Raw genomic sequence first — 25,521 nt, 5'->3', positions numbered from 1 at the left:
ATCACAATGTTTTTTAGAAAATTAACAAACGTCAGTGTTGAACAATATTTATTGAAATAAATAGTAAGAAATAATTATTATGTTATAGCCAATAATATTAAACTCATTAATGAATGTAATTAAATTGATTGATCAATCATACGCTATTAATCAACTTAAATATTAAAAATTGTAACACTTCTCTCTGAAACGCGAATTTCATGAATTATTTTGATCGGTGAGCTATTTTATAAATAATTATAAACAATAAAAAAAGAGGATTTGAAATAATAGAAAAAGTGATTGATATAATGAGGTGGTGTTAAGTGCTTACAAAAGTGTAATTGTGAAATAATACTCCAATTTGAAATTCTTATCAAGGAATTTGAATACAAGATAAAGGTAAACAATTAGTTTATTAATGTATGATTTATTCATAGAAATGATCAATGAACGAAGCAATGATTAACTCTGAATTGATTATGATAAATTTTTTTTATTATCACTTGATGACTAGATAATAATATAAAGATTCGTAATAACTGATTTTGGTTAAATTGCGAACACTGCGAATCATGTGCGGATTTTTCTTTTATAAATTTTGGCAAGTGCCAAATAATTTTCATATTTCTTATTTCTTTTTTACACATTACACAACTATTTTTTTTTCATCTCTCCACTTTGTCATCAATTTGTTCTCTACATGAGCGACTTAATTGGTAAATTAAAAACTAAAATGGCAAACGAGAATATACAAATTATCACTTAATTGTGACTCTTATTTATTTCTTTACATTGCACACGCATTTCGAGCACATTAATATCCGAATAATAATTCATTAACAGCACAATTTTATAAATAAATTACTCCAAATGTATGTACATCTATCATAATTGATTTCAACTAAAATAATTGAAAACTTTGTGCTCTATTGTGCGTCTAAAAGATATCACGTGATTCACACTGTGGAAAAAATTTAATAAATTACATAACAGAAAAAACTGGACTCTAAATGTCATCATCATCATTGTCAAAAATTTATCTATAATAATTTACTCCTTTTTGTCATTACAATCATTCTCAATAATTTGTTTCATCCATTAAAGTTAATCGGACAGTGTTAATCTTCACGTAAAACGCGATAATTTAGTTACAATATCTTAAATAAATTATTTATATGTCACTTCGAGATCCTAGCTTAACATAAGCGTCAAGAGCGATGATTTTTGCATACAATCCAGGACATTTTTTTTTAGTAGAACTCATGTCATCCATAAACTATTTTCTATATTAAATCAATTGTCTCTACGCAATAGGGAACAATAACCTTGTACATAAATATATTATCTATAATTATAATATCAATGCGAATATTACGTCTGCAATTATAGTAACTATAATTAAAATTTTGTTGTTTTCTCCTTTATTTTTTCTCTTTTCATCCTGATTACTTCAGGACTTGATACAGGGACGGTCTCAATCACCGTCTAGAATTCAACAATGTACAGTTTTTATTTATAAAAAATCGTTCTAGACGATATTCGCATTTTTTCTCATGTTTTAATGGGTTATGTGGCGTAGTGAGCATGATGGTGCGGATGCTGAGGTGTTTCTCCAAGCCATGAATCAGGTGATGGTGGAAAATCTGGATAGCCACCTGGTCCACCACCACCTGCACCACCTCCACTTGATTCGTTGCTTAAATCTGACGCAGGTCCTGGTACCATTCCACCCGGTCCACCTGCAGAAATAGTTTATTGTTAAAGCCATACTTTAATTTAATGTTTTAACAGAACATGCGGGCTCATATTTATGCAAGATTACAACACTTATTCTTCAAATGACTGTAAAATTATTTTTTATTTATCAAAGTGCCATAATGAAGGTTCTCCTGATGGTTCTATTCATAACATTTTATTTTACTATTTTTAAATTCAAATAATTATTGAACATATCCAATGTCTATACCCCTAAAGTAATCTTTGATTTATGCTAAAAGAACAACTTCATAAGGAATATCTAAGATTAACATCAACATTGGAGTGATAATTATGACATATATGTTATTCAACACATTTTACTAATCTGCTATCAGGAATTATTCTTTTACAACCCTCATTTGTCACTATAATTTATAATAAAAATGTAGAAAAGTTGCAGTTGAAAAATACTAGTATATGAGACCATCAAGATAAGTCTTCATTAGATGTCACATAAGATTAAACTCAGAAAAGTCGAAATGTTTCTTTCTACCACCGTATTTATAAAGCTACACCTGGAATTTTCATTTTATCGTAAAACTGATATATTTAATGTTCTAACTTCATGTTTTTATCTTCTTACATAGCACAAAAGCTATAAAATTACGCCATATGGTAAAAATTCTGAGTTATGACTTCTTAATGTCATTTTGGGATTTAACAAATCATAAATAAAAGACATAATTACCAAGTGTCGTGTAAACGGATAATCCAGCGTCTGGGGGATAGGGGAATTGTGGTGGCAAGGACGGCGATCTGGACGTTGAGAGATAAGGAGGAGTTGTAGCACCCAAGTATCCTCGTGGAGGTCCACCTCCCCCATTTGCTCCACCTCCACCTGGACTAGCTCCCTCAACATCAAGACCCATGTTCACTACTGTACCATAGCTGTCATTGCTTAGGTCTGCAAACAAATTATTTATTAAGTGTAAATTAAGACTAATGAATTTGATGAAAAATTATTGCGTTCATTAGTAAGCTATGTTTTATTTTTAATGCCGGTGTGTAGCGATGGTCTGATAAAATATAAAGGTAGGAAATCATCTGCTTTGATCTAGAAAGATAACAACGCCCTGAATTATTTCTATATTGAAACTTGCGTGCTTGGGTTTTGAGATCTGTTTGATAAAAAAGAGGATGGATAGAACATCTGTATGTGTATTTGACACACAACTATGTCACGGTGTTTTTTTTATTTTTCAAGTTTTGGCGTAATTAGAACATAACAACAATAAATCATGGAATTTTCTTTTTAAATTAATATTTCTAAAATTATTGTTTTAAATAATTTTTAATATGAAAATGAGTCAGTTTTAAGAAATAATTATTGCATTTTTCCATTTTACTTTGATATCTGTTTATAATTTTCCTGTAGACTGGTATGATCATTTATTTTATTTTTTATTTACTTTATTATTTATAATTTCTAAACAATATTCAGTATGTTATCAATTTACTTTGAAGTCATATTTACAAGTCAACTTTTATTTAGATTTTCATGTACATACTAAGCAAAAATTTTTATCACAATTATCCAGACAATAATTCAAAAGAATTTTCTCCTGTCAGACAATTTTTTATGATAAAAATTTTTAATCTGTTATCGAATGAAATTTGTAACGAGGTCGAGGTCAAGTGTCTTGACTTTTCATCTCGTCTCATTTAATTTTGATTAACGTACGGGGAAAAATTGAGTAGAAATCTCAGAGTAGGAGGAGAAAAGAGAATGAGAATACTCGGACGATAAAAAGCCCTACGGCTTTGCAGACTAGCGTCTCTCTACTCTCTGCAATCTTCGCGAAATCTCGGATGCCACGGTTGGCAGTTAGCCGAGCAATCTCCTGAATATTTGAAGAGCAAACTACCCTCTCTATCTAAACCATAGCAAAACGTAGAGAAAGAGCGTTTGTATAGACCTCAATTTTGCCCATCTGCCTGAAGCCATCAGGTCTCTAGGATATAGAACTAAATCTAAGTCTTGAAGATCAAATTGGAACTCAACTTACAGACCTGGTAGGTATTTGATTGCAATATTTTATTCACTAATCTACTAACTAACCGTGGTTAAACGAAGAGTCCATATCTACTTTGAGTTCATCTTTATCCAGAAGCTTATCATGCCTTGGTGAATGTCCTCCTCCACTTGTCCTATTTCGGAAATATTGAGACCATCTCGTTCTACCAGCGTCCTTTTTCAGTCTCTTTTCTTTTGCTCTCCTGCAACAATTATTTTTTTATCATTTCCATTATCTGATTAAACAGTTAATTTCCTCATGAAATATGATAACGAGAAATTTTCGAGGCCAATGTGGCTAATTTTCGAGAACTAGTCCTTGAACTCTAATCTTTTATAAATAACAACAACTCAAGAATAAGTCAATTGATATTATTTACTACTGGCAATGAGAATAATTTCAAGGCTCATTGATGGACTTTTTCTTAGATGGTATTAATTTATCTATTTTGCCAAGTTATTATCAAAAAGAGTCTTCTACCTTAATTTATGTTCCAATAGCTTGAGATTGGCTTGATCGATTTCGCTCAAAATCTAATCAGCTCTAAATTATCTTCAGACATATTGATGGATCTAGTCTAATAAAATTGTTTATCATATCTATGAAATATCATCAAAAATGTACCTTAAAAAACTTCTTCAAATATTATAAGAATTATTTTATATCTTTTTATTCTAAATTTGTTGTAAAAGATATTATTTTTATTCTAATTTACCAAATGATATAACTTATTCTTGATTTTCTTGTGAAAAAATAGATAAAAGATTTATCAACTTACCTATTTTGAAACCATACTTGAACAACTCGCATGTCCAGACCAGTGTCTCTGGATAATTCCTCTCTTACATGCCTTGCAGGTTTAGGACTATTATTATAAGCAAGTTTCAATGTATCTAGTTGTTTTGCTGAAATAGTCGTCCTTGGCCTTTTGTTTGGTTGATCACCGTCTATACTTCCTCCATCAGCTAATTCTAAAATAATAAAACCAATCCAATGATTTTTCTCCTAATACATCCATGTACATTTTAATTATCTTAATTTAGGTGTAATTAAAATAAATACAACAGCTTTTCCAAGTTACCTTTAGCTTTCGCCTGCTCATAATCAGGTTTGCAAACAAGTTTACGATCTTCCATCAGGTAGAATTCATCTCCAGTATCCAGTTGTCTTGAACACATTGCACAGGAGAAACAGGGAAGATGATAAATATAATCCTGAGCTTTCCGAACAACTTGTGAAGGTGCGAGAACTTGGCCACAGCCCGCACATTTGGTCCCAAACCTCCTGTCACCCCAACAACATATTTGACATTACATTCATACATTTCTTTTGTCAAACTAATGCTTAACTCAATTATTGATATCAAGATTAATTTATGGACAATGATTAATGATGGGTTTTCTGCGGGGAAAATGGCCACCAGGTATCTTGTCCGGTAATCAATAATGGACAAACCTAACCCTCATCTTGAACACTCGATACCCTTATATACCTTTTTTTTTTTTACTTTCTTCGTTATTTATCTACATATGTGTCAAGAACCTGCGGGTTTTTTTATAGCTCTAGCCAAATGATACAATCAGCGGCAGTTGGAGAATAAACTCGACTTTGTTGATGTATTTTTAGTGCTTTATTAGTATATAAACTTATGTTTATCATTCTCTGATATGATAAGTACTTGGAAGCTATTCTATAATATTTCAGTAAGGTGATGAAATTTTTTTTTAAAGATAGGATATTGAAGTAAATTTAAATCTAGCTGTTTTATCTAATGAAAAGGGTAATATAATAGGAACTATATCAGAACTATTTACTTTTATTACATTTTTTTAAAGTTTGATAATTGTTGATTATTGCTATTATAATGATCAGTATTTTTATCAAACAATAAAAGCAAAAATGAATGAGAAATGAATTAGTAAAATGTAAACATTAAAAATTGATACTTACTTGACAAAATCCTCCTTGCAAAACACATGGCCATTTCTCGCAAAGCACTTATTTGACAACCTGATGCCGCAATCATGACACTTGAGGCAGTTTGCATGCCAGCTTCTTTCCAACACTCTCAACACAAACCTGTCCAAAATGACTTCTTGACAGCCGGCACACTTGGGAATTGATGCTGCAATGACAAAAAGAATAACCACTAATTAACCACAATCAACAAAACAATTTCTTAAATACTTCATTCTTTATAAAAACTTGGAAAATAAATCTTTCAAAAGGAAAACTTACAAAGTAAAAAATCAGGAATGTTAGGTGGGAGAACAACTTGTGAATCAGATTCACTAACATGTGTATCTCTAACAGCATTAACATTATTACTATGATGGGATTCAGGACTGCTTTGCGGAGGAGTAAGCACTTCTCCACGTCCTCGATACATTCCACTGTCCAATGAAAACATCTCGCAGCCCAACATATCTAGGCCAATCATGATAAATCACAAAGAGCCACCCCCTTAAATTTTATCAACTGGAGAGTCTAACAGATGAATGACGAATGTTACGCATCTCTTGACACTCTCTTACATAAGATCTCGGCCATGGGCATGGGAACAACGTTTTATCTAATCGTTTTATTGTCGACCGATCGATTTCACTGGTCTGTCAACTACTGTGACACATATATCGACATCAGGATCTTATCTATCAACTCGATTTCCAGACGAAAAAATTTTTTTCACATTTTTATACATTTTTTTGCATTCAACAGACATTAAGTTATTTATCCAATGTGATTAATTACTTGTTTATGATAGCAAAAACTCTTTTACAATTATTTCCTTGATTTAATTTCTCACATAATTATTTAATGGTATAAACATTAATAAATGATTCACTGTCACTTGTCGATTAATTAAATTAATTATTGGTGATAGCTTTAATTTCGATACTTGTTAACTGTGATAAATATTGAAGAGTTCGGTATTGATGAAAATTGATGGAGAATCCGTAAAAGTAGTTGTGAACAGCTTGGCAACACGCGCACGACTGGTAACACCAACCATCTCATGCGCACGTGTCCCACTCGCGCCAGAGGGGAAAAGAGATATCGGTTGAGGGTGGGTGGTGGTTACTGGTGCTGGTGCGCGGATAAGAGGGTGTCTGGGTGTGGTCGCAACCCCTGCCACCCCCGCAGAGGGTGACGATTGGTCGAGACTCAGCCGCCTCCAGTATGGCGTGTGGTCTATCCTTTTATGCACAAATTTAACTGATCAACGAAAGAGAAAGTATCACCAAGATTCATCCTATATTTTAATGAAAACAATCCTCTCATATGTTGAGAAAAAATGTTTTACTTTTTTTTTCTTTTTTTTTTAATTAAGAGTTTTATCGATTGAATTTTTTGTGGTGTTTTTTTTTTGGTTTTTTTCTTGGATTATAGAAATGACAAGCAAAAGGGTTGGTTTAAAATAAAAGGAAAAAATTCCGAAGGTAATGGAAGGAGATAAAAGAAAATTAAGAAGAAGTAGAAACAGAAGGGTGAGGGCAGCCATCTTATAATCTTACCCCAGAATCACTCAAGTATTCTTTTTCTTCTCAGAATTTTTTGTATGTACATGTATATATCAGAAAAATATATAGATGTATATATTATATCTTCCATAATATTTTTCCTACGTTCTTTTTTTTTTCTTTTATTCATTTTTTTCCACTTTTCTGGATCACCTGCTCTTCCATCTTTTTTCTTTCCCTTTCATTGTAAATACCTCACCAACTCTTTTCTCTTACCCACCCTGACTCTTCTTACTCGTTTATTTTCTCTATCTCTCTCTCTTGCTCTCTATTTCCTTCTGTCGTAAAGGTTTTATTTAACCAAAGAAAATTCACCATTCCTTCTTTGAAATATGGCGACATCATTTTATATTTCTTTGTGCTTTCTTTTATTCATAAATAATTTCTTCTTTAAATAGAAACATTAATTATTTCCATTAAAATAAATAAACAATGAATTTATGTTATTATTTGAATTCTAAATTATTTTTTTAATAAGAAAAGATGAATCGAAAAATCTATCAATTTTTTGCAAATTAATCATGTCGTAATATTTTATTCCATCAAAAAAGAAGCAAATAACAGTTGCTTGAATAAAATCACTCGTTTTATTCAACCATAAATTTTGGTTATATCATCCAATCTATCCCATATGCATTTCGTACTCCAATTATTCACTCGAAATAACCGAAAAAAATAGTTTCTGATATCTAAGCATTTTCACAATATAAAGCAAACGCAAATCTTCGTCACCTAACGCACCATGAACATCCGATTTTCCACCTGACAACCCCAGTGTGCACACGTACTAACATGAAACGTGCTACGGCAACATATGGCCCATCATTTTGCATATATTGCTTGCATATATTTCTGATGACATTCGTCCTACCTATTCCCATAAAATCTGTCGTACGCGTCATTGACGTTATCGTTATACCCTAGCGTTACTTTATTATTATACATTTCTCCCTTTTTTTTTTTCTTATGTACACATTTTATTGGGATTGAAAAAAAAATCACAAACCACAAAATTTTCGGTCAGGACTAAAACAGTCAAGTCATTTTGACGTAAACACAATTGAGGGGAATCTTGTGGATGATCAACTTTTCCCTTTTTTTTTATGTAATTCATACCATCATTGATGACAAGCAATAAAAATGTGTATTTTTTTTTAACGAAAAATAAATGACGTCTGTGTTAGTATTTTCGGAGTTTATCAGTGCGTTTGCGCTTTTAAGTGACCATGTGTATCCCTAGGGCGTCTAAGTTTGTTCCCTTTGGTATGACTGAGCCAACGGGGACTTGCGAGGGGTTAGAAAGACGTCCAAAGCTCAAGGGGTGGCAGGTTGGAAATACCAAGCGCGTTGACACGCCTCCAGGAGTTGTCACAGTCGTAAAAAAAGGAGTCACCGCAGGGAGCACCCACTTATATAAAATCTATTTCTCTTGGAAAGACGAGTTTAAAAAAAAATGTTGTAAAAACGTTGACATGTGGAATTATTTAATAATAAATATTTTTGAGAATAAAATAATTTCATTACATGATTACATAAGTGAAATTAGAAATTTTTTATCAATAACTCTTTCACATTTATTTAATTTATTCTTCAATAGATGTATAGGTTTTTAATTCAACATTGCAAATCGAAGTGTGTTAAAATTAACACATATAAATATGTTTAATGTTAAATGCTAAAAACAAACTATAGATTTTAAGACATCCAGAAGTGTGTAGAAAAAAACTACAAGACTTCTAGAGTTTGTTTATGGTAATTAATATTAAACACGGTTATGTGTGTTTATTTTTAACACACTTTAATTTACAGTGAAAGTTTAAATAAATTTAGATGAAAATAAATTATGTTTTTTAAGTTCATTTTTATTTATTTTATTTTTTAAGCTGAATATTGTTGCAAATATCTATTAATTTGATTTTTATTAAACATATTGTTTAATATATTAAATAATTACTCGATAGATATTTTGTTTCTGATAGGACTGTACATTAGGTAATATTTATTTTAATTTTTTAATCAATGTTTATATGATTTTTATTATTGTATACAATATCATTGTAGGTTTTTAAGATTTTTCGTAGTTTTAATATAAAAGAAATATTCAGCCAGACTATAAGGACATATTGGTGAATCTTGAAGGCAAACAAATTAATTAAAATAAGTTTATATAAAATTATTTATTAAATAATCCAACTATAGTATTCTATTTTTTTGTTAATTTTAATTTTAAAGTTAAATATTAATTTTTATTTAATCTATTCTTCAAATGACTTCCTATAGAACTTATTTATTAACATAATTGTCGAAACACAAAGCAAAAAAAATTCCCTCAAAGTCCCTGGAACTCTAGATCTTTGACATTAAAATTCCTTTTAAGCTTAGAGATCCGTCAGATCGTCTAGAAGTTCACTGCTCCGAACACAGAATAATTCAAAGGCATCGGCCAGAGGTTTATCATTGTTTTGATGAATTTTTTATAAGAATTCTTTACTTAGACTTGACTTGGAGGATGAACTTAAAGTGAATATAATAAAAAATGATGATTAAACTTAGTCCAAAAGGTTTATAGGGTTAGACCTGGGCGGAAACCTTTTGAATTATGAGCTCAATGCAACGATAAATTATCGACCCTTTTGTATACAGAGAATATTCAGAGATATGTATAATCATAGTATGCTTGCCCATTTACGCATATGGTTAGTAATAGAAGAGAAAGACACCCTTCCTATTTTCCCTATAACTCTGAAAGACTTGAGTTCTACTATTCAATCTAAATCGTACTGCTTGCGGTTGTAATGATCATCTAACATTTGGCTAGTGTTCAAACCAGAAAAGTCATGAATGTCAAACGACTGGGATTTAATATGCGTAAATTTCGATATTTTACCCTATCACATTTATATATATTAACATTAACCCCTATCTTATGATTTATTATATCAATTACAGATCTATTGAAATCACATTTTTTTGTGTAACAATCTCTGCCTTGGAGCTCTACTTTCAAAAATATCTGTCAAATCTAATACTGATTGTATTTTTTTCAATAATTTAATACCTTGATTATTTATTAATTTTCAATTATTTAGTATTGTGTGTATATTTAGAATTTTATTTAATTTATAAAATAAATTAAATTTATTAATAGTATTAATTTAATGCACAACCCTTAGCTGATGATTTTGATTCTAAAGTTATTCTTTCAATTAAAATTTATATTTAAAGTACATCGAGAATAGATAATTAGAAATATATTTAAATATTCGTCTAGAGATGTTATTTTTGTTGGAATATTTTAATTTATTTATAATAAAATATTAATTTTTATTTTTATCAAGTACCTTTTGCTGGAAAAAATAGTCTGCATCATTTGAAAAATTAAAAAATATTTTATTATTGAACCATTTCTGAAGTATTTATATAAAATCAATTGATTCAAGTTTCAAAGATTTTTTTTTATAAAGTAACCAAGCATTTAGACAAAAAATATTCTTAATTAAATCAAATGTCTTTAAATATTTGTTTCGTTTAAAAAAAAAACGACTCTTAAATTAAAGTTTTTTTTACAAAGAATGAAAAGAATTCTATTAAATTAAAAGAAAAAAAAATTAATCAATCACATTATAAAGCAAAAAATAGAAATAATAAATTTTTTACATGCTGATCATTTGTAGAAACAAAATGATTTTTTTTATTATTAAACTATTCTAATTGAATCTTCCGGCATTTTTAGACCTCATTAATCCTCTTGTTCCCCCAATCAATTAATTATTCTAGTCACAACTATCCACGGAAGATTTTTATCACAAAAAAAACATTTTTAAACAAACATCATCCTGTTAATTCCGTATCAGCAATGAATTAACGTGAATTGAGAGAAAAATATTTCAAAATTCCCGAACAACACCAGATGTGTATTGAATGGATGCAGAATTGGAGGAGATGAAGTAGAGTTAGAGGAGCGAAAACAGAAGCGGAGATGGATAAAAGGGACGCCTGTGTGGGTGTGTCGTCACGCTACGATAACTCCCACGCGAAGCTACATCCACCCCCGACCTGAGTGCTTCTATACCACCCTCTCTTTATCCTCATCCACTGCTGCTAAATCCCGTGAACACCCTAGTGAACTGACAAAGCCCGATGACAGGTTCCTACTCGTTGTATAGCATAGTCCAGTCCGACAAACTTTTGTCAGCCTCTCTCCCCTTTCACATTCACCGCCTTTAGCTCTACTTCTCAACCATGAAAACAGTTAAAAGGGTAACGACGTGTGAGGAAAATATTCTCTTCCATCTCTGATCTTATCTCCAAGTGTCAGAATCATTTTTTTCATTTCATTTTTTTTTTTAGAGAAGATAAATAATTTTGATTTCTAATAATTGATTTGGAGTAAAGTCAAATCCAGTGAATAATAATGCATGATTGACCACAGGAAAATATGATGAATATTGTGCAAATAAGTATAAAATACAGACAATGTGTCTGCGGAAGTGGGTAATATGTGATAGTCACTGTCAAGGGAGGGTTCGTAAATTCTATCTCTTTTTATTTCATCCTTGGTCTTTTTTTTTTCGAATGATCCAAGTAGAGGAGAAAAAAAAAAGAGGGAAAGAGACCTCGATAAAAACCTCCCTGGTGTCTCTGTTATTTTCTCTCGTTTTTATGGGGTGGATATATAGGAAAGGGCTTTTTGTGTCATCACGAATGTACAACCCTGGAATCAAAGACTCCAATGACTTCCATGGCTTTTCATAATCTGTCTTATACTTTTATCTATCGCAGTTCTCTAATCCTTGATAAAAACTAGAAGTAGTTTTTGCTATATTTAGTTGTTAAAAGGCTTAACAAGTGTGTTTGAAAAGCTTTGAAATGCTTATAAGACTAATGATCAGTGATAAATGGGTCTCCCTAGTGTGAATAATGCATGTGACCCGCCCACAGTGTGTCATAAACTCACTTCACTCATATAAAAACATTAACTGCTCCATTAGTCGCTAAGTCCGCACGTGTGCACTTGTGTGAGCTTTAAATCAATCTTGAAATCGGTGGAAAGGATTTAAATATTTAAATGGTTTCTTATCAACAAGTATGAGATGGAAAAGGTGTTTCATTGAGTGATGAGAACACTTCTGCAGTATTATTAGTCAATTGCAACCAACTTATTGCAATTTTATATATAAATCATATTTTATCAAATAATTTTTTTAAATTAAATCAGCAATAAACATATTAAGTTTAACCCTAAATACTAATCTCTACAATACTAACGATTATTTTTTTTTCATCAATAACAAGCAAAAAAAAGTCATCATATCAATTATTACTTAATTATTTTTAACTAATTGATTTAAATAAGATTTAATAATTGTTTACAAATTATAAGATCACTCAAAATAACATAATTTTTAAATTAAATTTTTTTCAATCGTTCAAAGCACATTATTTTTTATTTAACTTCTTTCAATAATAAAAATTATAATTATTTGTATAAAGATCCTTATTTTTTATGTATGTAAAGAAGCTTTAAAATCAACTGTCCCAGTATTTACTCATCCTCTGAAGATCTCCATTAAGAATATCAATTAAAAAAATAAAAGATTAAAGTTTATGTATTTTTCTTTATTATTTAAATCATAATTCTGAGCATTAATTCTTAATGTAATACTTGTAGATCATGATAGAATTCATAAAAGCCAAAATATTGAGTTTTTTATTTAGTTACCAGCCTCAGTCTATCAATAAAACAACAAAACCCACTATCTTATCCTGAATACGGTTATTTAAAAATCCCAGCACATTTTACTCTCAATATAAGAGTCTATAGAAATCCTACATAATGATAAATCGCAAACGCATGAGTGGTAAATATATGTATACGTATGTATATAAATACATTGAGGGATAGAACATTTAGCAAGTACATTAAGAAAATTGCGTGGAGTCAACACCACACCCTGATGTAATGTGCGCGCGCACGTTCGATCATTTACCCGAGAATGTGTGCTCTCGTATGAGCACCAGAGAGAAAACAGCCCATGAGGGTTGACAGGATGCAGAGGGACAGCCTGAGATGAGACACAATGATATAGGAATATAAAGGAAAAGAGGGAATAGAGAACGTTATGGCAGAAAGACAAGTAGGGTCAAGTGAACTAAAGCGAACACTGGATGCGAGAGTGTTAAGGGGACAATATATGCCTCCCAAGCAGGGTAGAAGATAGCTTTAATCTATTACCAACTGCTTTTATTCAAGTGGCTTCTTGTTATACGCTCGTTTGTAAGAATTTTTAAAGATTACTGCTCCACTGGGAGACTTAATAAAGAGATTAGCAGTTTTTGACGGTACTTATTTATTCATGTTTTAACTTTAAAAAATAAAAAGAAGTTCAAAAAGTCGTTCAGAATATTAACTTACTCAATTTTTATTATAACTTCATTGGTTTTTATGAATAAAACTCTAGAGCATTTCAAGAGAATGTTCGACTTTGGTGGTCTGTGCAAAAAGGTCCATATCTACTTATCAACATACAATGCATGAAAATTAGAATAAATATTTTATTTAATGTTCATAAATTTTATTTAGAGTGAATGAAATTGATTAATTGTTAATAGACCTTATTGAGTCATAACAAAAGTATTTTTATTATAAATTAGTATTAAAAAGAATGTTTTTATTATATCTTCTAGCACAGACTTTTTTATCATGTACTTTTAAAACTAAAAAAAGCATTATAAGAAATTATATTTCAATAATAATAACTAAAATTTATTTTAAAATAAGATATTTAATTGAATTAATTAAATAAATTTTGTTGTTTTTACTTTTTTTTAAATATAACATTATTTTTTAATGAAAAAAAATAAAATGCTTCAAGTATGTTATCTTCTACTTCTGATGAAAACAACTTATCGCTTTTAGAACTTCATGGACTTTGATCAAAATCAGTAAAGTTACTTGGAGTTTATAAGTTAAATTACCAAACACTTGAGAAGTCCATCACGACATTTATCAACATAGATATTGTTTCCAAATCCTTTAGAAGTCACGACAATTCAATGAAGGTAGCACGTGACAGTCAAAAATGATTCCAATAATTAGAAGGACTTAATTCCCTGGTAGCAGATGTTTTCCATGATTTTTTTAATAATATCATTGCTGTCATATTCCAATTAACAATAAATCATTGCAGGAGGTTTAAAGTCACGGGGTTTACATCCACCAATTACATCCGGTGGTTTTGCAGGAGGTGAAGCGGAAATCAACGGGACAGGTTTTTACCTATCTTCAGAATTAATTTTTTTTGGCACACTTGAGTGATTTCAGCTGCTGATTGTCTCAATAATGACTCGACAAAACCAAGTGATTTTTATAAATAAATATTATAAAAAAAAAAAACGAATGACGTACTTGGATCAGAAAAGACGTAGATAACGTGACGAAGATTTATATCAAAGAACATCTGTTGTAGAAGGAAACCTCAAACTCTAAAAGATGAAGACCTTCTAAGTTGAAGGGTCATCCGCACGTGCTGAGAACAGGCGGAGAAGCCTTGGTCGTTTAACTCCTTTTTGACTTGACAGTTTTTGTCTTTTTATTTTGAGTATATATTTTTTTCACCTTAAGGCCAGTAGCTGTTGTTACAGGTGCTCATGAAAGAACGAGGATTCTCTTGAGGATAGATGATACTGAGCCGGATTTTGTTACGTGGCAAACCTTCTGTCTTTATAAACTATCTTTAAATTTAAATGCGTCATTATTTTGAAGAATTTTATTTTGTGTTAGGTATAGTAGATTTTTTTCTGGTCAAGGAAGTCGCTGAAGACTAATCAAAACAGTAGCATGTCTAGAAAAAATTCCAAACAAATATTGTTGAATCATAGTTTCAAACTTCAGCATAGTTTTAATTGATGGACCTGGTAATATTTATTAAATGAAAATGATCAATAATTTTTCTGTGTTAATAGATAATTTTATCAACTAACAATTTCTGGAGGTTTACAGTTATTAATAACTACCAAGGAAATATTTATCACCTAGCTTTATCAAGATCACAAAGTATCTAATCATCAAGAAACTACCATCATTTTCAAACGTGTATGAAGAACGAATATTAAAATATAATGGTAGCTATTAGATAGAAATTGCCAAGATGATCTTGAACAGTTTGATTTTATTAATTTTGATTCACCTTGATCAAGCTTACAGAGCAGGAAAAAAAACCTTATTAAGAGTAGTTGATTGCAAGGCTAGAAAATATTGGGATTAGCCAAATAAATAGATTTAGACAGATAGATATACACAACTCACTTTTACACTTAATACAGAAATGTAAAGTGTATTGTAAGCACAAACAGGTGTATCTTATCCTAGTTCTGACGATGATATTATAATAAACAATCTTGGACTTAATTGAACAAAATTTTAATTTATATTATTCAAGTTATTCTCCACTTAGCTCAAAAAATAAGAACATTCATTATTTGAAAAGTTCTGTTTTTAATTTTTTGTTTGCGCTCAAGTTTGTTATTTTTCAATAAAGTTTCAGGTTTATAAGTTTTTTACCAAGAAAAAATTGTATTTATTGTAATTCTTTGGTCATAATTCCCACGACTTTTTTTCTCATCTGAAGCATCATAACTATCCAGACTGTTTTGGAAGTATTTGAATAAAAAAAAAAGTATAGCGGGTTGAATTCTCACATTATATCACAGGACAAGTCCCAGAGGAAAGGAAAAAGGCCGAAGGGCAGTTGCTCGCGAGGGAGTTATGGGAACATTGTAGCAACTACATCAAGAGAGAGAGAGAGGGCGAGAAAATAGAGAGTATCTGATGTTACTCGGTAGCATATTGCCAGGCCCATGGGGCTTCCCCGCGTGAGAAGTCGTCTCGGTCAAACTCGAGGCTGCGTTACACAATTGTGATATGCTGGTTGCTTGTATAGACTGTGCACTTGGCGCCAGGATGGCACCCTTGGGTCTGAATGATAAACGATACTGAAAGTCATAAAAAGTTCAAACTTATAATTTCAGCATTCTAATATTTATGTTTAGTATTACAATTATTGTAATAATCATCACCATTGTATAAACAATTTAAATAAAAAACAATAATAATTGTTTGCAATAATCAAGAAAAAGTCTTGATCCAAAAGATTTTTTACTGGTTTTTGGTCAGTTGGATTGGGTTGTTCGTCCCAAGATAAAGAACAAATGAGATAATTTTGATTGCTTGGAAAGTAAAAATGGAGTCAATTCCACCAAGTCTAGTAATTCTTACTGCAATTTATGTTCTGACTTAAGTGACACATATCAGAAAGCATTGAACCACCAATTCCAAGCACAAAAAATGTTTGTAAAAAATTTTTTATGCTTTATCCAATCAAAACTCTTTTACCAACACTTATTACATATTGTGATGATTAAAAATTTTAAACATTCAAATTGAAATGCAACCTTACTTCTAGGTAATTAATACTAAATTAAGAGGTCTTTGCAAATATTTCTCCATGTAGGTCCTACAAGATGACTGTTCCAATTGTCACTTATAAATTTATTCTTACTTAGCAAACCTAACAGTAATTTTTTCCTCTAAACATTTCTATAAAGAATTACTGTTTAATGACAAAATAAAATTCATTAAAGAAGAATAAATTCATGAGCATCAATTGGGATATTGGCCATACCATCTACCCTGTTAACATATATTAAAAAGCTGATCTGTGAATAATTATTATTCTTTAGAGCACTTATATACATCTCCAGCAAATGATAATCCCATGTTACTATTCGAAATCACGACGACATGTTCTTATCTAATAGCTAACATCTCTACCCCAATAAAGTCCCATAGTTTTCACAGAAAAAATCACCCATCGATTATTTACTAAAAGGATTATGTTTATATTTATTTTTAATTTGCGAGAATTATCGATAAAATCAGAGACTAATAATCGTGATCACGCAATGGGATTTGCAAAAGTACTGCAAGGCAAAGAGGGAAAAGACGAAAAAGGATATATATACATACATGTAGATACTTTCTGTATATATATGTGTGTATATATATCCTACTTTCTCAGGGAATAAACTACTGCGGCGTTTGTAGCAAGAGCTGAATCTCCAGGGAAATCAGGGAGACACGGCACCAGGGTGTTTATGTGTAAGAGAGGTGAGTCGTGTAGGCCACGTGTACACCTACACTAGAGTTACAAACACATCCAGGAGTACACGTGCTTTTGGCCGCCTGCTTTCGTACAAGAAAATTATCTCTCTCTTTTGTTTATAATTCACCGCGAAAAATGATCTTTCTAAAAAATTTTAAATCACAACTGCCATCATTCCATTTTTTGATCTTTTTATTTTTATAGAATTCTTTTTACTAAGGTTATTTAATGTTTAGTTTCAATATCTACAGATATTGTTGATTTCTTGTAGTTTTTAAATACATTTGAAATTGATGTATAAAATTAGAATGGAAATTAATAAATAATAGTAATTAAAATATTTATTATAATTATTTATTCAATAATTACCGCCTACATAATTTTATTTTGCGGTTTCCAATAAAATATGTTTTATAAATGAATTTAATTGAATCAACATTGAAAATGTGGAGTTTAAATATGGAGAAAAAAGACTGATGAAAATATTTATTAATTAAATTATTTTACACAAAATGTGTTTATTAGATTTAAATTGTAGTCACCATTCTTTATTTTAAATAATCATCATTTATAATTTAACGATATTTATATTTTTAATAAGTTGATCAAATAGATCAATTATTTTATTCAATAAAATATTGTTAATATCACTTATGAAAATACATACATATTTATTATTAATATAAGTAAAGTATATTATGTTAAGTTATCATCAAGATAACTGTATTTGAACTTTGTAAAAATTATTTGAATTAATTTTAGAATTTTACTTTAACCAAGGAATATTGAATAAAAATTTTATGATATTTGTATGACTTAATAATTAATTAGTCAAATCGGTTACTAGATGACAGGTGGTACTTTATTTTTTCAGTTGCCTTAAATTTAAATTCTATTACATTATTAGTTTATTAACTATCTAAAAACATTTTGTTACAGAATATTTCTTACCATAAAAAAAAACTAATTTTCTTGTAACCAAAATTTTTTAAAATTAAAATCCTTGTATAATTAATTTACACGATAATTTAAAAAATAGAAATAACTTCTGAAAAGCAGATACTTTGACTGATGATTGAGAAAATTATTGCACAAAGTTGTTAAGGAAACTGATTAAATAATAATTTCCTGCACACGTGTTACAGACAAGATACTGGTGACAAGTTAGAGTCAGGTTCTTGCTATTCCTTTTGGTCCATTGGAAGCTTCAAAGTTGATTGATGTCTGCCACGTGGCTCAATTGTTATTGTCTTTTGATAGTGCTTTTGTAGTTACATGACAATGACAGAATACGAATAAAGCTTGTAAATATGAAAAGAGTTGTCTCTTGCGAATGTATTAAAAAAAAAAAAGAAAGTAAAGTGTATATTTATCGATTGCAAGACCGTGAGATATCCCACATAAAACGATTGATGCATTGATAAGTCTTGAGTAATTAACGATGAAACCTTTTCGAAGTACTCTAGGGACATGAAGGATGAAATCCCGGATTGGTCCCTTGGCAAAATATCCCAGCGGAGAACAAGAAAGAAGGACAATCCCACGAACTATACCATTACTCTATGCTCGTCCTGCCATCGAAGATCGTATGATATTGATATTTACTCTACTCCAGGGGAGAAGTGGATGGTTATCGGTGATACTCGTGGAAATTGAAAAATTTTTTTGTTGAGTAAACTAATTGTGTTGGAAGAAAATAGACTAAGTGATTCTGAAGTTTAACAAATATTTATCAATAATTATTAACAATGGGTATTTTTAAATAATCAACAATAAATGGTTTTAATCAATTAGAAATAATTTTTAAATACTTGGAAAACAATTATATGTTTTATCAAGAAAAGTATCCAATGATGGGAATAAATAACCTTATATTACTTTTAAAAGTTAAAAATTTCCTCAAAATGACATTTTTACCAGTCTAAGGTTGATATAATAGTTTGTTAAAAGTTTATTAATATCAAAGAAAAGTTTAAATTCATTTTCTAAATTCTAAAATCATTTGATCAGTGTCATAGAAATTTCTACAAGATGATGATAAAAAGGAGTAATAATTACTAGGCATAGATGTAAAAAAAAATGTTATCATCAATCAGCACATTTTTTCATTACATCCAGCTCGAATAATCCTACATTTATCTCTAAAGATTAGTGATTTATGTTAGATAATAGACCATAATACTTTTACCATCTGTAGAAGCATGCAAAGATGTGGCTCATACTAGATGTAAACCATCTATTTACGTCACGCATGATCCATGAAACGCTAATGAAGACCCCAGGGTATTAGAAACTCCAGGAAGGTGGTTTGTAGTATATAGCTGTATGGATAATACACATTTTCATACACATATGTATCATCAATCGTTAAGAAATACATGTTACAATTCAAAACAGTAACAACTGCAAATATTATTATCTACCACTGTTATTAAAATTTTCCATCCATAATTCAGAGAAAAAAACCATTATTTATTGAACGATACAACTTGTGTTAACTTTATTTTTTTATATAAAAAAAAAGAGAATATTTTTCAGTCCAAGATATAGAGTGAAAAATTGCTAGAACCGATCTTTCATGTTGCATTTGCTTATTGTTGCTTGTTGAAGAGTCATTTATGAAGAGAGAATTAAGTACATAGCATCTTTATGAACAACGCAGTTAACCAAGTAATGAAATAAATAAAATTATCCAGTCCACTTTTTTATAGAATCATTGCAGCTTAAAGTTTAAGATGGTCTATAAGGGGTTGAAACTCGTTGCAATCTTGGTTTAATTATGAGAGTCATAAAGTTTGCATAATCAAGTGATCCACATCTGAAAGGGTGCTGATAAAGTTAATCAAGACAGCATAATATCATATCCCTAGCTTTTATATTCCTTTCCCATCTTCAATACAGCTTCAATGTCAAAGTAACTATAAAGACGAAACTTCATTCTAAAACTTCTTTCAAGATTTCTATAATATACTAAAACGAATGTGGTCAGACATAATCTAATCATTGATAACAATGAATAGACCAATTCACTAGGAATCTTCAAGAATAAGATAGATAAAATATTTTACTTTAGAGAGATACTAGGGAATTGATTGCTGAGCAGAAATATCTCCACTGAAACTTTCAAAAAAATCAGTAAGTACTGGGTAGTGAAAATAAAAAAAAAAATATGAGAAGACATCTTATCAGCAATGAGTAGATCAAGTAATAAATCATAAATTATCCAGCATTACTATAATTACACCTGAGTACCTTGTACAAGGGTGATATTATTGAATGAAAGCATCGATCTCTGCCATGTGTGAATGCACTCTATGAAGCACTCTTATCATATAAATAAATTAGTCACGCGAAGTCTGATAATCTACCACATCCTACATGTTATGTAGCGTCATTTAATGCTATTTTACAGAAACCCCATCCTAAAATAACAAATAATTATAGTAAAAAAAAATGTAAGAAAAAGAATTCAAACAATAAAATTGTCCAATAAAATAAAAGGTTTTGTTGTCATGAGTTGGCTCCGATTTTATTTGACGTGTAAAGAAAGAGAAAGAAGTCAATGCATGGAACAATTGAAAAAGTAAGGGACTCTATTGTCAAGAGTTCCATTCTCTCCTCTCCCTTCCTCAGTTATATATCTACGTATAAAAGTTGTTTTCTTTTTTATTCCACTCTCATTCTTTATTTCACTTTCTAGCTTGGAAGCCAGCTCTTCTCAGCCTACTGGCCTTCATGCTTCTAATCAACGGATGCATGTACCCATTAGGGTGCTTATTGTGCGTGGGTGTACGACCAATACATTGAGGGTAAGTTTGCAGAGAAAAAATTTCCTCTGACTTGTACAAACTCTAGTGTCACTTGTCACTTTATTATTTTTGTTTCTACCATCAAAGAGACTCTTTTTCATATTTCTCTCTTTTATTTTTGATGTCAGGACAAAGTCCAAGGATCAATGAAAATTGCGTGACTGCTGGAAAACAAAAAGAAGAGCCAAAAGCATTATACACTTTCAGGGTGTCTATATATAATACTTGAAAAAGTTAAATGCTAGCAAGCTATCTAGACGATCGCGCATCTGCCGGGCATTTTGGTGAATCATTCGGGTGTCTGAACTATATTATGGCTTCCGTACATAGTCCACGGGTGTTCCGGAATATTGCCTTCCCCGTTCTAGAGCAAAAGCTTCACGGTCAGCTGGAGAAGTCGGCTGTAAGGTAAGACCCACCAGCCTTTCAATAATTACCTTTAAATCAACAATCATGACTCCAGTAAAGTCTGCCAGCTTGATGATGAATAAGGGAAAAATTCACTTCGACAGATTTATAGCTATTTTAATAGAGAATAAATGTTTTGAAATATTTTTAAACAATTAATTGTGTACATTTTCTTATCAAATTAAATAAATTATAAAGATAAATATATTTAATAAAATTTACTTTCAATCCAACGAATTAATCTTGAGAGAATAAGATGAAATCTTTTCTTCATTTTTTTATGATTCAAAGATTTTATTAATCAATTTTCATCATATTTACTAAATTAAATCTATGAAATCAAACTTAATTATTATTCATTTTTAAATAATAACATTTTAGTTTTTCTTATTTAATAAAAATAGTCAAAGTAAAATGCACATAATTTTTATAAGTTCTCCAACACTTTTTTATAATTGTTAAAATAACATTTAACTTTTATTTACTCAACATTGTCTGATTTTATTATTTAACTCATTATATAATTTAAACACTTCTGCAGACATTCATATCTTTATTTGCACATCAAAGAAAATTCCCCAGAGATGATACAGCTGAGTTAGAATTTTCTTGAAAGTTGTCACAATCAATTTTAAAAATCATTCATTTATCTATTCTACTGAAGGCAAGTTTTATTTATTATCTTGGATGAAGGGTTTGATGATTAGTTGAAATAATAACTTAATCATTTGTAACAAGGTATGAAGTAGTAAGGAATGCATTGATCAGATACTCAAGCCTCACCCACAAGGTGGAAGCCACAGAATAAACTGATTCGTTAACCACGTTATGTGAGTATGAGCCTAACCAAACATTGACATGCTTGATCATTCTGATCCCTCGTCAGCACCAGTCGGTTCGCGCGTCCTATCCACCATCTGGCCGCATGTTCTAGTCTAGGGTCCAGGAAACTCAAGGGTAGAAATTGAAATGAAAACAGGGGGGTTACATGGACTATGTGTGCTACTGAAAGGGGTGCCAATGAGGGCTATTAGGCCACGATATGTTTTTCCGTTTCACAGATTTCTACACTTTGACTTGACTTCTCGAGTATTGAATTTCCCCTATCATCTTTTTTTATTTGGAAAAAAATCTGTAAACTTGATTCAATTAAAGAGATTTTTTTCCCTTCTTTTTGTTGAAAATAGAGAAGACAAGTAATGATTTTTTGATAATAATATCTGCCACAATCAGAAGCCTGACAAATTCCCCATTGAAATACGCTTGAATATAGATTCATAATTTGCTACTGTACATGGTGAACAGGAAACTATGCACGAGCACAGAGCAGCTTATTATCGAAAAGATGGGGATGCGCTGGTTATGAAAAGGGAGATATTGGGAAGTCCTGCAGAAGAGATCGAAATATGGTATAACGAAAAAAATCCATCCCTTGTTTCATTGTTAAAATTAATAACAACCCTCCATGATTATTTTTCAATAGACAATCACCTGATCAAACTGAAAAACCAGCAATATGCATCATTATTATTTTAGCTATGAATCCAACTTATAATCTAAATAAATTCCTACCATTATTAATAAATAACCTTTTATTTAAAGCATTAGACTGCATAAAGAAGTTATTGTTTTGCAAAATAAAAGTAAAAGTTTCATTTGATCAAAGTATAATTCAATGTTCTTTTCTGATATGTTGAAAGAAGTAGGATATTTATTTAGACTTGTTCCAACTGTATAATATGAGATTAAATCCTTGGGTTACGCCAAATAATAATAACCTCGAGATGATTTTGTAGTGAATTTTGCGGTGTGTCAGACGCGTGGCGACTCGTGTCCACCAAATGTTTCAGTTACTCTTTTTCAAATATTTCATACAACGAAAATAATTCACTTCAATTCTGGGCGTTACTTAATATTCTTTTAAAATAATTTACATCACAAATAAATCTCAATAAAACATTTCTGAATGAAGTATTAAAAATTTAATATTCCATTCGTAGTTACTTGTTTATCAGAAGTATCCTCTTATAGAGCAGCTAAGCATTCATGAATGCGATTACCTGAAACCTAAACATGAAAGATCTACACCCAGTAGACATCTGAGGATTGCTGTATTTTGCACAGCACAGGATGCAAGAATAATGGTGTCGAGTCACCATAAATTCCGGGCATTTTCGTTTGAAAAAGGAGCGGCTAGATCTATTGTAAATCGTCACCTATTTTCCTGACAATGAAAGTCACCTTTGCAACACCCAGGAGATTCAGTGACCGTGATCGAATAAACCTAAATCACTGTTCATTGCATTGATGATCAAATTCACTCGTACTTTTCTGTGCTATGTACTATTATCAAACTTGGTCATTGTGCACTGTAATGAATTATGTAACAAACACTCTAACCACCCTCACAATTGATGATTGTTGACAACTCCTAAAGTTAGAAAGACAGTGTAAGTTAAGTGTAGAAAGTGAGATGAAGTGAATTTAATTATCTTAATGGACTTGTGAGCACAAGCAAGAACGATTGATTTTTTTGTTCGATAAACTTAGTTCGAATCTCGATTTAAATTCTTGACTTGATGTTTTTGGAGAACAAGTTTTAGACAAATCGATTTTTATAAACATGAAATATTTTCAATAGCTAGTTGAAGTAATTTTCTATCAATAAAATTTCCAAATTAGTTGAAAATAATACTAAAATTCAGATTAGTTAAAATAAAACAAATTAATTATTGAAAAATGTTTCTGGAACCTTTTAAAAAACTGCAATTATTAAATGCTTGTTGATAAAAAAAATAGTTCAGACTTATAATAGATATTGATTCCAATTTTTATTTAATCAATGAGTCTGCAAACTTTAACATTTTCATCTGTAAAGTCTTTCAATAATGACATAATCTTTTTTGCTTTAGATTTCTTATCTACGTATCCAAATCTTATTGATAGCTGCTGTATCTCCAATGATAATAATCTTGTAAACATTTTCTCGTGAACTTGTCAACTAGAAATATATATTTATATCATGATTGGATACTTCTTGATTGAATGCTGATATTTTCTTTCAGTATGAAGTACATAAAGCCAACAAATCGTTGGATTCTCAAAAACGCACGCCCTCGAAAAGGCCATAGGTGTATCAAGCTAGCGGAATGAACAATCCACTCATCAGTGTCCACGTGTCAGGCACGTGCCAGAGTGTGCTAGGACAACTGGTGTCCTAAAAGTTCTCTAGCACCATGTGTACACTCCAGTAGGAATAAAAGAAGACACACGTCGATGTGGGATGACATTTAGTTCATGAATGAACACACTCAAGATCGACTTGGATTTAATTTTATCAGAAAAAACGGAATAATTTTAATACTAATGTTTTATTTATCATCACATTTTGATGATTAGATATGGTAAAAGGATACATGATGAAAAACTAATAGCCCGCATGATCAAAAAGAGAAGCGAAAGAGATTACTAACAACTTGAAAGTTAGCTTTTAATCGCAATTCTGACAATAGTATTGTTGGACTCAAGAGCTGTATCACCAACTGGTAGTATTGGAGCGCGAGGTGAGTAAATTCAGTGACATATGGGTTCAAAAGATCGACAAGTCATAGGGTTGCTAGTCGATGACCAACATATAGGACACTCTAGAATGATACCCACTTCAAATACTCATCGTCATTTAGGATTTAGATTCAAGTGAGTGAACAATAACTGATACAGATAAATAGGGTTTTAGCAAATAATACCAACAGGTTTATAAGACCCTAGAAGATTTTAGATAGAAGTTCAAAAAGATTGAAATGAGAGGTTTAAATTCAGTCCATTTATATTCAAATATAAAATCTAGTGCTTTGGAGCATGTTTC

At 30.6% G+C, this 25,521-nt stretch overlaps 1 protein-coding gene and 1 long non-coding RNA gene across 4 annotated transcripts in view; one reads left to right on the top strand and one right to left on the bottom strand.

The window, feature by feature from the left end:
• Window positions 1–37: 37 nt before the first annotated feature.
• On the top strand, window positions 38–25,275 carry LOC118064116 (uncharacterized). Of its 2 annotated transcripts, XR_004690026.1 has the most exons (4): window positions 38–381; window positions 21,140–21,248; window positions 21,377–21,656; window positions 24,722–25,275. It is a non-coding gene; the product is annotated as an uncharacterized lncRNA (long non-coding RNA). The 2 variants fall into 2 exon arrangements; XR_004690025.1 differs by lacking the exon at window positions 24,722–25,275 and having other exon boundaries at window positions 40–381; window positions 21,377–21,814.
• Window positions 460–25,521, bottom strand: part of LOC118064114 (LIM/homeobox protein Lhx3-like) — a 34,772-nt gene continuing 9,710 nt past the window's right edge. The window contains exons 1-7 of one of the 2 annotated variants that reach the window (XM_035078520.1): window positions 5,994–6,739; window positions 5,706–5,880; window positions 4,837–5,039; window positions 4,534–4,726; window positions 3,800–3,957; window positions 2,429–2,644; window positions 460–1,721 (exon numbers count right to left, since the gene is read on the bottom strand). In XM_035078520.1, coding sequence (XP_034934411.1) covers window positions 1,549–1,721; window positions 2,429–2,644; window positions 3,800–3,957; window positions 4,534–4,726; window positions 4,837–5,039; window positions 5,706–5,880; window positions 5,994–6,195 — 1,320 coding nt within the window. In that variant the 5' untranslated portion in view covers window positions 6,196–6,739 and the 3' untranslated portion in view covers window positions 460–1,548. Of the gene's footprint in view, window positions 1,722–2,428; window positions 2,645–3,799; window positions 3,958–4,533; window positions 4,727–4,836; window positions 5,040–5,705; window positions 5,881–5,993; window positions 6,740–25,521 lie in introns of those variants that run through there. The other variant, XM_035078519.1, reaches the window with a different exon arrangement.

Source organism: Chelonus insularis, unplaced genomic scaffold (genome assembly GCF_013357705.1).
Source record: "Chelonus insularis isolate UGA/USDA-ARS -01 unplaced genomic scaffold, ASM1335770v1 contig_160_pilon, whole genome shotgun sequence".
Lineage (NCBI taxonomy): Eukaryota > Metazoa > Arthropoda > Insecta > Hymenoptera > Braconidae > Chelonus > Chelonus insularis.
The sequence above is the reverse complement of the archived record's forward strand: the minus strand, read 5'-3'. Positions and strand labels throughout refer to the sequence as shown.